At 43.8% G+C, this 12,443-nt stretch overlaps 1 protein-coding gene across 1 annotated transcript; it reads right to left on the bottom strand.

The window, feature by feature from the left end:
- Positions 1–3,808: 3,808 nt before the first annotated feature.
- LOC130520916 (NLR family CARD domain-containing protein 3-like) lies at positions 3,809–10,676 on the bottom strand. Its single transcript, XM_057024611.1, has 7 exons — positions 10,625–10,676; positions 9,280–9,381; positions 8,897–9,009; positions 7,019–8,796; positions 5,913–6,089; positions 5,629–5,802; positions 3,809–4,654 (listed from the first exon to the last, which is right to left on the bottom strand). The coding sequence occupies exons 2-5, from the start codon at positions 9,378–9,380 to the stop codon at positions 6,078–6,080; spliced, it is 2,004 nt and encodes a 667-aa protein (XP_056880591.1). The 5' UTR covers position 9,381; positions 10,625–10,676; the 3' UTR covers positions 3,809–4,654; positions 5,629–5,802; positions 5,913–6,077.
- Between the last annotated feature and the right edge of the window lie 1,767 nt (positions 10,677–12,443).

Here is a 12,443-nt window from a genome sequence, read left to right as displayed (position 1 = left end):
TAATAACATGAAAGAGGATATATGAACATGTGACTTAATAACATATGAAAGAGGATATATGAACCTATGACTTAATAACATATGAAAGAGGATATATGAACATATGACTTAATAACATATGAAAAAGGATATATGAACATATGACTTAATAACATGAAAGAGGATATATGAACATGTGACTTAATAACATATGAAAGAGGATATATGAACATATGACTTAATAACGTATGAAAGAGGATATATGAACATGTGACTTAATAACATATGAAAGAGGATATATGAACATATGACTTAATAACATATGAAAGAGGATATGTGAACATGTGACTTAATAACATATGAAAGAGGATATATGAACATATGACTTAATAAGATTTGAAAGAGGATATATGAATATATGACTTAATAACATATGAAGGAGGATATATGAACATGTGACTTAATAACATATGAAAGAGGATATATGAACATGTGACTTAATAACATATGAAAGAAGATATATGAACATATGACTTAATAGATTTGAAAGAGGATATATGAATATATGACTTAATAACATATGAAGGAGGATATATGAACATGTGACTTAATAACATATGAAAGAGGATATATGAACATGTGACTTAATAACATATGAAAGAGGATATATGAACATGTGACTTAATAACATATGAAAGAGGATATATGAACATGTGACTTAATAACATATGAAAGAGGATATATGAACATGTGACTTAATAACATATGAAAGAGGATATATGAACATGTGACTTAATAACATATGAAAGAGGATATATGAACATGTGACTTAATAACATATGAAAGAGGATAAATGAACATGTGACTTAATAACATATGAAAGAGGATATATGAACATGTGACTTAATAACATATGAAAGAGGATATATGAACATATGACTTAATAACGTATGAAAGAGGATATATGAACATGTGATTTTTCCACTATAACACACACACATACACACATCAGTATCAGTGTTCCAAATCCTGTTTCTGTTTCTGCCAGCTCTTCCTCCAGCGATTACCCCGCATCTTGCGCATGTCCCGCCCTGCTGAGGCAGAGCCGTACTGGGATGGAGCGTTACCGCGGCGATCCAGCTCAGTGGGCTCCATGGCCTCGGCTGAGGAGTACGACAGTGTGAAGTCCCGCAGTGAGCTGATGTTTGAGAAACAGTCTGGGAGACACGGACTGGTGACCCGAGTCACACACGCTGCCAGGACGTTTCCAGAAACATTTAAACACATGAGATATAGAAGCATCAGTAGCTTCATTTGAGTTCTGAGCTTTGGTGTCTGTGTGGAGCTGTGAAACCACAAGAAGAGGGAGGAGCCATCAGCTGTACGCAGAGATCAAGCCGGCTGTGGATGGAGCCACTACATCATTAAACACATGCGCAACAAGAACGACTACAATGAGCTCAGAGGGTTCAAACAGAGTCCTCAACCCAAAGTCTGATTTAAAAAGATCAAAAGTGGCGTAAATGTCTGGTCCTGACAGGAGAAGGATAACTGGAGCGGCATCGCTCGTACAGTAGACCCACTCTGCCTCTTCCTGGTTACCCCGGTGATGACCTTTGGCACCGTAATCATCTTTCTGACGGGAATCTGTAACCAACCTCCTCATCTGCCCTTCAAGGCGAAGCTGCTTCTGCTTTGTCGACCATCGACTGATCTCCTGAAAGTCCACCAGCGCTTTTTAAAAACTGAATTCTTCATCTATGGAGGGAGTAGACGGCAGATGTTTCCACAGATGTTCTTCACCAGTGGTCAGTGAGTGATGCAGCAGATGAGCGGGAGTTGACTGGCTTCAACCAGCTACCGTCTCAATGTCTCCAGCCCATAGTGTGGATTCTCTACGAGATCAGACAGCAGCTTCACTCCTGAATCCTTCAGCTGGTTCCCACTCAGGTCCAGTTCTCTGAGATGGGAGGGATTGGACCTCAGCGCCGAGGCCAGAGAGCCAAAGCTGATCTCTGATAAGCTGCAGTCCCATAATCTAAATAAAGAAGGGAAACTTTTATAAGGTTATAAGTGAAACCAGTATTAATCTGAAAGGTTAATCAAAGGCATGATCTGTAAATATTTAATTTAGTTACAGGTTAAAAATGATAATAATATGTAATTACCACAATTCCAACCTCTCAGGTTTGCACTGTTCCAGAGGAGAATATATATTGTTCTGGCCCTCACTCTTCCCAGGTTCTCCCACCTCTTTCCCTCCATCTCATCATGGAGATCCATCTCACCTGTGGCTCATCTTTAAAGGCACAACCTGTCTTAGATGACTTCCTGTCTCCCTCACCATCTCCCTCCTCGTTGGCTGGTGTCTACCAGGCACCCTCACCTAGTTTTGTCTAATTTTGGTTACCATCTGTCGGCTTTTTCATTGTCCTTAAATCAGTTTATCATGAATAAGTGGTCCCCGTGTGGCCCTCCCTCCTGAAGGAACTGGGCACAACACACACACTCAGAAAGTGTGAGGACCCTCGGATGGAATAATGGACATTTTTGAGAATGGTGTTTACCTCAGAGTTTCCAGTCGGCAGTTTGGAAAGTGGAGAAAACCACAGAGCAGCTTCACTCCTGGATCCTTCAGCTGGTTCTGACTCAGGTCCAGTTCTCTGAGATGGGAGGGATTGGACCTCAGCGCCGAGGCCAGAGAGCCACAGCTGATCTCTGATAAACTGCAGTCCCTTAATCTAAATACAGAAGGGAAACTTTTATAAGGTTATAAGTGAAACCAGTATTAATCTGAAAGGGTAATCAATGGCATGATCTGTAAATATTTAATTTAGTACAGGTTAAAAATGATAGTAATATGTAATTACCACAATTCCAACCTCTCAGGTTTGCACTGTTCCAAAGGAGAATATATATTGTTCTGGCCCTCACTCTTCCAGGTTCTCCCACCTCTTTCCCTCCCATCTCATCATGGAGATCCATCTCACCTGTGGCTCATCTTTAAAGGCACAACCTGTCTTAGATGACTTCCTGTCTCCCTCACCATCTCCCTCCTCGTTGGCTGGTGTCTACCAGGCACCCTCACCTAGTTTTGTCTAATTTTGGTTACCATCTGTCGGCTTTTTCATTGTCCTTAAATCAGTTTATCATGAATAAGTGGTCCCCATGTGGCCCTCCCTCCTGAAGGAACTGGGCACAACACACACACTCAGAAAGTGTGAGGACCCTCGGATGGAACAATGGACATTTTTGAGAATGGTGTTTACCCCAGAGTTTCCAGTCGGCAGTTTGGAAAGTGGAGAAAACCACAGAGCAGCTTCACTCCTGGATCCTGCAGCTCGTTCTCACTCAGGTCCAGTTCTCTGAGATGGGAGGGATTGGACCTCAGCGCCGAGGCCAGAGAGCCACAGCTGATCTCTGATAAGCTGCAGCCAATCAATCTGAAAAATGCAGGATGAGGTTATACGGTGCAGGTCTGCATGTTATCTGCGTCAGTACTAAACCTACGTTAGTTCTTAGTTGGGTCAGACCTGAATTCACGATATTACAAGGAATTTTTTTAATGTGGTGCATCACAGCAGTGTTGAGAACAGCCTCACTTCACCATCTTAGCAGCTGGTATATAGGTAGAAAAATGAAGACTGACCTGAGCCTCTCCAGTTTACAGTTTGGACTCTCCAGTCCAGAACAGAGCCGCTTCACTCCTGAATCCTGCAACGTGTTGGAGCTCAGGTCCAGAACCCTCAGATGGGAGAGGTTGGACTTCAGAGCTGAGGCCACAGAATCACAGCTGGTCTCTGATAAACTGCAGTCACTTAGTCTAAAATAACAATTATTTTGAGAGAAGTCAAATAAAGATCAACATGTACCAGAGCAAAACACAGCTTACAAGCAACAAACCTCTGGTCCTGCACCGGCTTATCTGCCGTATGTTCCTATTTTGGGTTCTTTCAGGGCGGTTGGACAAGATCTACAGCGTATGTAAAGTGTGTGTAGGTCAAAATACCTTCCAAGTTTGTGAGACCACATTTCTCAGTAGCACTCAACTCTTGTCAGGAGTTGGGACAAAGCGACCCACTCCTGACAGCTTGTGGGCGATGCTGCAGCGACCCTGCAATCCCTACACTCTCTGGTGAAACCAAATCAAAGGTTTTAGACACTGCTGGATGCTGGAAGGGTGGCTATAGTCTGGACGCATCGTTCCCCTGACTGCACATTTCTCCAACAATGATTGGCAGCTGGTGTCACTTGTTCTCCAGATGAGAAGGAAAGAGAGCCCCCCCACAGTGTGTTTGATTGCCCCACTGCAAGCTCAATGCTGCCAGAAAACATTGCAGGAGCATCAATTCCCCTCAGGGCATCAACAAGGACCTCAGGAAAAGGTGCAGCTGCCACCTACTAGAGACAAGCACACTGAGCTGAGATTCAAAGCCCTCTCCTCCCAAGAGAAGAGCTTGTTTGTTGGAGGCTCTTCTGGGCGATACCTGGTGCCACAGCTCCAGCTCAGCCCGTCTCTGGAGCTGAGGTGGAGCTTAGCAAGTTTCATGGTTCTCCACCACTTCCTCTCGCTGAGGACCTTCTCAGCTGGTGGTTTCTGCTCCACCTTCCAAGTTGAGCAGGTGATACTTCTGCATTCCTGCCACCAGTGTCTCTGCAGAAAGAGTCTTCTCTCCTGTTTATATTAGATTATAGAATATTAGGATTTTTGGTTGTTGTCTTAGATGTTGTTGACTAAGAGCAGGTTTTTCTTTAATAACACAGAAAGATTCGATGAGAAGAGCAAATGTATTATTTTATGAGCTCCTTCCACTACTATTATATTCACATACTTCCATATTGTCTTAGATTGCAAGCTGCATTTATTGCATCGTTCATAGAAAGTCATATTTGTGAGGAGAAAAACTCCAATAAGGTCATTTTCTTTAATGACCATTACAACAGAAGGAGGCGATGAACAAACAGATTTATCTAAAAATGTGTGAAAACGTATGGATGGAAACATTTTTAAAACGGTTGCATTGTGTAGAATCGGTGTAGAATCAACTTGTTGACTTCTGATTTGGACTCCAATGGAAGTGAGGTGCAACAATTGTGGATGCTGAAAGCTTCAGATCTTCATGAAGGTTTCTGTGGTTGGACTGACCTGCTGCCCCTTTAAGAGGGAGGCAGGTTTGGGCTTCTGGCTGGAATGAAGCCACCTCAGATGAGAATGACTGCAGGCTTTCGGTACCAAGGTTTAACAGGTGCTCACTTCACACTTGGGCTTTTCTCTTTTTTGGGATGGCTTTTCTCAGGAGAGAAGGGGCATGGCACACTGCAGCAGCTTTCTTTTTGGGGTTTTCTAGTTTTCCTTCTGATCTTTAAAAGACAGGAAGAACCATTTTTGATGGGTCTGAATGTTTGGGCGGTTTTGTGGCCAGCCTAAAATAAAACAAGACAAATCTACAACTGATACTTCCTTTCTAGTCATTGATGACCATCCTCACATGGGACAGATTTCCACAACCAATTTAATACTGCAAATCTGTCCTGTGTGGTCTTTTTTCTGAGAACTGTAACACTACGTTTATAACAAAGATCAAACATGTAAACAGTTATTGTCTAACTAGTTACACCTGGGAAAGTACTGGATCATCTCTGACTGACCTGAGAGTCTCCAGCTCACAGAGAGGATCCTGGAGAGCACCACAGAGCAGCTTCACTGCTGGATCCTGCAGCTGGTTCTCACTCAGGTCCAGAACCCTCAGATGGGAGGGATTGGACCTCAGCGCCGAGGCCAGAGAGCCACAGCTGATCTCTGATAACCTGCAGTTCACCAGCCTGGAAAAGGAATAAATGGGGCAAATAAAAACACATTTCTAAATCAGAAAATGAAGAGAAAAGCAGAAAATGTAAAGAAATTTAGAAAAGACCAGCAGAGGCCTCCTGACCTGAGCGTCTCCAGTCTGCAGTTTGGATGCATCATTGCAGAAGACAGTAACTCTACTCTGGCATCTGTCAGGCTTTGGTTCCTGCTTAAGCTCAGCTCCCGTAGATGAGAAGGGTTTGACGTCATTGCTGAGGCCACAACTTCCCAATGACTCTTTGAAAGAAAACTACCAGACAGTCTGTTGTGCATGAAACAAAAATAGTGAGTCAAACTTTGGGATTTCTCATCAACTTATCTGAGAATCTACCTCAACACAAATGTAGCTCATTTCCTGGAAAAGCTAAATTCAACACCGTAGAGCAACAGTTTGAACGACCATCAGATCTGAAATGCAACTGAATTATTCTCAACATTTGTCTTATTTTAGAACAGCTCATAATTACTCAATATTTAAATGATTATAGCAAATGGTTTAAAGAAACGTGCATCTTTTTATCTGTCTATCGGCTCTTTGGATATTTTGCATTTCATCCAATTTGTACGATGGTGCGTCAAGTCTTAATTCAGCGATCCGATCGATGACATCAGAGTCTCTGGTTGCATCGATTGCCCTCAGCTTCTGTTCTATCTGCCTGTTTCCCTTCAAATCATTTTCACTGCACCTTTTGTTGCTAGTGATGAAGTTGCCCCCTAACGGGTGTGGAAAGGGTCAAACAACTTTGTGGGTCACATAAAGGCTCCAAACGGAACCGCCACAAAGACCTAAAACACCCATTTAAACCAACCAGAGGCCGCTGTTTTTACGTTGAACTAATGAAGCAAAATAGTCACGAGTCATTAGTTAAAATGTGTTTTTCTGTCGTTAGAATACGATGTATACAAACAAACAAAAGTTATTTAATGACATGACAGTGATTTCATGATAGTCAGTTAACTTGTGGCTCCTATTATTCCTGCCTTTTATGTTGGTTTGTCTGGATTGACCTTTGAACTTATATCCAGCCAGTGTTGAACATTTCTGGATGAATTGTTGTTTTTTTTAATTTATGGATGCTGCAATGGAGATAAAGAATTGAAGGAATGACCACTGGAGGGGGTATTGCTACCTGACATGATCCACTCGCTTGATTTAAACGCCGATGTCCGGCCCCAAAAATCTTTACTTACTCGGCCTTCCTGCAGTTCCTCACAGCTGGAATCAGGCGACGTCGTCCCTGCTGAGGTGTTGTACTGCTCCAGGTCCAGCTCATCCAGAACCTCCTCTGACATCTGCAGCAGGTAGGCCAGAGCTGAACAGTGGATCTCTGACAGTCTCCTCTCTGATATCTCCCCTGACTTCAGGAACTCTTGGATCTCCTGATGGACTGACTGATCCTTCATCTCCATCAGACAGTGGAAGATGTTGATGCTTCTGTCTGGGGAGATTCCATCACTGTTCTCCTCCTTCAGGTTGTTGAGGACCTTCTGGATGGTTTCTGGGTGGCTGTTCCTCTGATCCAACAGTCCACCCAAGATCCTCTGATTGGACTCCAGAGAGAGACCATGAAGGAAGCGAACAAACAAGTCCAGGTGGCCATTTTCACTTTTGAGAGATTTCCTTAGTGCTCTCCTGAGGAAGTCATCAAGAGATGTGACTGGTTCAGAATATTTTAGGAACTTATTTATCACCGCTGTGTCTTTCCTGGTGTAACAGTGGAACATGTAGACGGCAGCCAGAAACTCCTGAATGCTCAGATGAACAAAGCAGTAGACTGATTTCTGGAAGATCACACTCTCTCTCTTGAAGATCTCTGTACAAACTCCTGAGTACACCGACACCTCGGAGACGTCCAGTCCACATCGCTCCAGGTCTTCTGAGTAGAACATGATGTTTCCTTTCTCCAGATGTTCAAACGCCAGCCGACCCAACTTCAGAAGGAGTTCTTTATCAGCCTCAGTCAGTTCCTCTGGTCTCTGCTTTCCTCCATACTTCTGCTTCTTCCTCTTTATCTGAACCCTCAGGAAGTGTGAGTAGAGGTCAGTCAGGGTTTTGGGCAGCTCTCCTCTCTGGTCTCTGGTCATCATGTCCTCCAGAACTATAGCAGTGATCCAGCAGAAAACTGGGATCAGACACATGATGTGGAGGCTCCTGGAGGCCTTGATGTGTGAGATGATTCTCTTGGACAGATCGTCATCACTGAACCTCCTCCTGAAGTACTCCTCCTTCTGGGAGTCAGTGAAGCCTCGTACTTCTGTGATCCTGTCAACACACGAGGGAGGAATCTGATAGGCTGCTGCAGGTCTGGAGGTGATCCAGATGAGAGCTGAGGGAAGCAGGTTCCCCTGGATGAGGTTCACCAGGAGCACGTCAACGGACGATACTTGTGTGACATCAGAGATGACCTGATGCTTGTTGAAACCCAGTGAAAATCTGCTTTCATCCAGGCCATCAAAGATGAACAGAAGTTTCCAGACAGTCAGATCTTCTGCTCTGATCTTCTGTAATGTTGGATGGAAAACATGAAGCAGTGAGAGAAGACTGTGCTGCTCATCTCTGATCAAGTTCAGCTCCCTCCATGAGAGCGGAAGCACCAGACTGATGTCTTGGTTCTCCAAACCTTCTGCCCAGTCCAGACTGAACTTCTGCACTGAGAAGGTTTTTCCAACGCCGGCGACACCGTTGGTCAGAACCACTCTGATGTGTCTCTGTTGCTCAGATAAGACTTTGAAGATGTCCTGGCACTTGATTGGAGTGTCCTGGATGTTCTTCTTGGAGGTTCTCTCAAGCTGTCTCACCTCATGTTGTGTGTCCACCTCCTCACTTTGTCCCTCAGTGATGTAGAGCTCAGTGTAGATCTTGTTCAGCAGGGTTCCACTTCCTGCTTCATGAGTTCCTTCAGTCACATGTTCACATCTTCTCTTCAGACTCATCTTATGACCTTCTATCACCTCCTGCAGATCACCTCCTGAACATAAGTAAACCAATGATTTCCATCTATAATAAATCATCAACACAACTCCAAATTCATGACATCACAAATTAAATCTCATATTGAACAGTTTTACTTTGTTTGGGCTTCATTCCAGCATTTCCAGATCTGCTTCCAGATTGTGAACAAGAGGACTCTCCTGGTGGAGCTGACTGGTCCCAGTTTGATAGGATGTGCTCCCCCCTCTCACTATGAAACACATCTCTATTAGTCCTTTGATTTATAGGATGAAAGAACCTGATCAAGACTCAATATTGTTCCAGCATTTATGTCTGAATTCATCTTTCAGTTTAAACCTGATTCTTGTTTCTAATCAACAATATTCACATTAAGTCTGTAACTATATGACTGTCTGAGGTTTAAGTGTTAAACATCTCCAATAATAAACTCACAACCTGCTGCTGTTAATGTGACTAACAGCTGCCACACAAACACATCATCACGCTTTAGTTTTCTTACATTTCCTCTGAACTTCTGAACTTTATCATTCCAGCTTTGGACTGGTCACTCTTCAGGGACACCCAGCTGGGCACTGTGGACTCTGCTCTGTCCTCGTCCATCCTGAGGAAACATCAGAAATAGTGATGAGACTGTGATGAAGGTAAATAATCTGGAGAGGTTGTAGTTCAATAATCCCAATTCACTGCATTTTTATCAAACAGGAACATTTCTAATCCATTCTGGATAACAACTGAATCAATAATTCAATGATGTCTCTGTATCATTTTCATGTTTTCATAGTTTAAGCTGCTTTTTTTAACTGTTCCCTGCAGTGAGAAAAGAACTGGCTCCTTTTCCAGCCCCTCGTCCTGCAGCACTGAATGTGCTCTAAAGTTCTTTCCAGAGCAAATGTCTCTGCACTTGCAGCAACATGTTGTAGTCATGGATCCGTGAGGAGAACCAGATACAGGAAACGCCCCCACTTTGATCCCAAAACCCAACTGGTGGCCAACGGTGGTCTGGCAACGACGGGGACGCTGGTCCATCGGCCCACAACACTGGTTTTCCACAGGCCAACATGGTGAAAGGACTGTCTTCAGCTCAGCCACTAAATTATCTGGTGCTACATAAACATACTAGTCAGGACTTTTTAACTTCCCTCCTTTGTTCCCCTCTTCAATTATTTCTATGATCCAAGTCCTCAAAGATCACTGCTCTATTTAAAATAGATGAAAGAAATGACACCCACTCCTGCATTTCTTTCACAGTGGTTCCACAACATAGAACAATAAACCACTGTGAGAAAACGTGCAACATGAACCAAAATCCTGTTGGTGTCCTGTGATCCTGTGTGGATTTAGTTATTTAGTTTATTGTCTTAAATTGGTCCGGCTGAGAGATGCTAACTTGCCAACGATTAGATGTTGTTTGACAGGTAATATCAAAATATCCAGCTGTGACCTGGACTGTTGAACAGCTCTAATAACTCTAAGAGCTTTTCACCTGTCACAAAAATGTCGCTCTTCCTGCTTTGTCTGAACAGAATATTTTCACTTTCACTTTTAAAACCTAATCAACAGCTTTATGGCGTATATATTACTACCATTAAAGCATTCTGGGAGGGTTTAAAGTTCTTTTAGGATCAGTAGCAAAGAGCAGAAAAATAAACTAAACTTCACTTAGAAAGACTATTCAACTATAACTAAAGCCAGACTATAAGAATGTTAAATAAGATCTATTCATTTATAATGTATAACGATGTTTTGTGCTAAAACTAAATATGAAGTCTAGTTGAATCAAAATCTTGATTTTATCTCCAAACACAACTGTCAATTCTTTTCAATAATGCTCTTCGTTTACTCACCTTGTCGGTCTTCAGTCTTCCTGCTCAGTCTGAAAGGAATACTTTTAAAAACTGGTTTGTTGGGTTCCCAGTTTCTGGGACCGTTGTTGCGGGTGTCTACCTGCAGGGGGCGTGGAGGAGCCGCTCATCAGCCGCAGTGGCCCCGCAGACACACGCACCTGCGGTCTCTCTTCAATCTCCCGTTAGATTTAAGGACAGAACTCCCGTCTGCCAGCGGCGGAGGTTTTCGGCCTCATCGCCAAACCCTTCTGTGGCTTGACTACTTCTGAGAGTTTTCCTTGTTTTGGACTCTCTCGAGGTCTCTCCGCCTCTGTGAACGCGGACCGAACTGTTCTTGTTCACTTTAAAATAAAGACGCTTCTCGGACACCATTCTCCGCCATTATTCAACCTGGTTAAATAAATAAGATTCATGATGCTTGACAGATTTGAAAGACTTGTAAAAGCAGCATATTTCTGCAGCCCTGGAGTCCAGGAGGAGCAGCAGAGGTCAGAATGTGTCGGAGCGCGTTTAACTATTGTCTGCAGTTCCACGCGTGTCCACCGGGTGGCGGTAAAGCACCACATGATATTTCTCCTTTTTGGAACTTCTTCAGCTGCGTTGAGCTTTAAATCTTCACCTGTCGCTCCCTTTAAGCTCTAAACTTTGCGGTTCTGTGTGTAGTTTGTTGGTTTGAATATTTTTGATGAATTCTGATGACGATGAGTGAAACTGTCAATGACCAATAGAAAGTTCGTCCATTGTTCTACTGCGTCACACATTTACATTATTTATTGTCATTTTGGGGTCTAAACTGGGCCAGTTCTGTGAGCTGTTTTGCTTTTTCTGTGGACCAGATGTTCCAGGCAGGTTCCATCATCGGACACAGACGGAGACAGGTCACGTGACAACAGTCAGCCTTTAGTTCTTTATTACAGGAGGATCTGGTTTATATACAGACACGTATCTGCAAAATACTAAAAAGTTTATGAACCCAAAGTACTAAAAAGTCTACATACACGCACACGCGTGTATTAAGTGTTTATACACACGTGTGCGCGTACGTGCACACTGTATATTCATCTAATAACTGTTAGTTTCTAAAACAGCAAAGTAGAGTCACTGAGGCACGGCTTCACCTCCTTTACACCGAGGTTTCCCTGAGCAGGTGTGATGAACTGTTGCAGAAGGAAAAGCATGGAACATGTTAATAACCGGACACAACAACACTCAGGTTTATTGTCTGACGGCATCAGTGTCTCTGGTTGCATCTGTCTGAGGAGCATTGTGAAACCAGGAGCAGTGTAAATGAGGGGGGGGGGGGGGGGCAGTGAGTGGATGCTGCATTCATCAAACACACAATAGTCAGAAGAGAAGAAGGAAGAACAGAAGCCCGTGTTCCTCAGTGTTGGTGTGGAGACGCCTGTTTGGAGGAGCAGGAAGCAGGCTGGACTCTTCCAGCTGGCTTTAATGCCACATTAGTAATGGTGTGTATTTGATCACCTGCGGTGCATCTGGCCTCCAGTATGTGTGAGAAACTAAAATACTCTACTGCTGCCTGTCACTCAGCACCAGTGCAATATTGTAGGACAAAAGGAGACCCACACTCCTCTAGTCAACTCCTTTCTGAGACATAGGCGGCCATCACTGTAGGGGGTCAGGCACGTGGCGGTGCACGACGGCCGGACCTTCTGTCGCCCCGGTGCCCCCCCGTGTTGCGGAGGTTACATCCTCGGCCCTGCAGCTGAGTGCACAGCACCCCTCGGCCTCCACGCTGGTCCTGGAGGCCGGCATCAACGACCTCAAATTCCTGCAGTCGGAGGTTCTGAAGCAGGACTTC

The sequence above is a fragment of the Takifugu flavidus genome, unplaced genomic scaffold (genome assembly GCF_003711565.1).
Source record: "Takifugu flavidus isolate HTHZ2018 unplaced genomic scaffold, ASM371156v2 ctg588, whole genome shotgun sequence".
NCBI lineage: Eukaryota > Metazoa > Chordata > Actinopteri > Tetraodontiformes > Tetraodontidae > Takifugu > Takifugu flavidus.
Note: the sequence above shows the minus strand (reverse complement) of the source record. Positions and strands in the feature narration are given on the sequence as shown.

Coding starts and splice junctions, on each gene's coding strand:
- LOC130520916 (XM_057024611.1), bottom strand. CDS start 9,380: ATGGACGAGGACAGAGCAGAGTCCACAGTGCCCAGCTGGGTGTCCCTG. Junction 9,010..9,279: donor TTCAGAAGTTCAGAGGAAAT/GTAAGAAAACTA, acceptor TGTGTTTCATAG/TGAGAGGGGGGAGCACATCC. Junction 8,797..8,896: donor TGGAATGAAGCCCAAACAAA/GTAAAACTGTTC, acceptor ACTTATGTTCAG/GAGGTGATCTGCAGGAGGTG.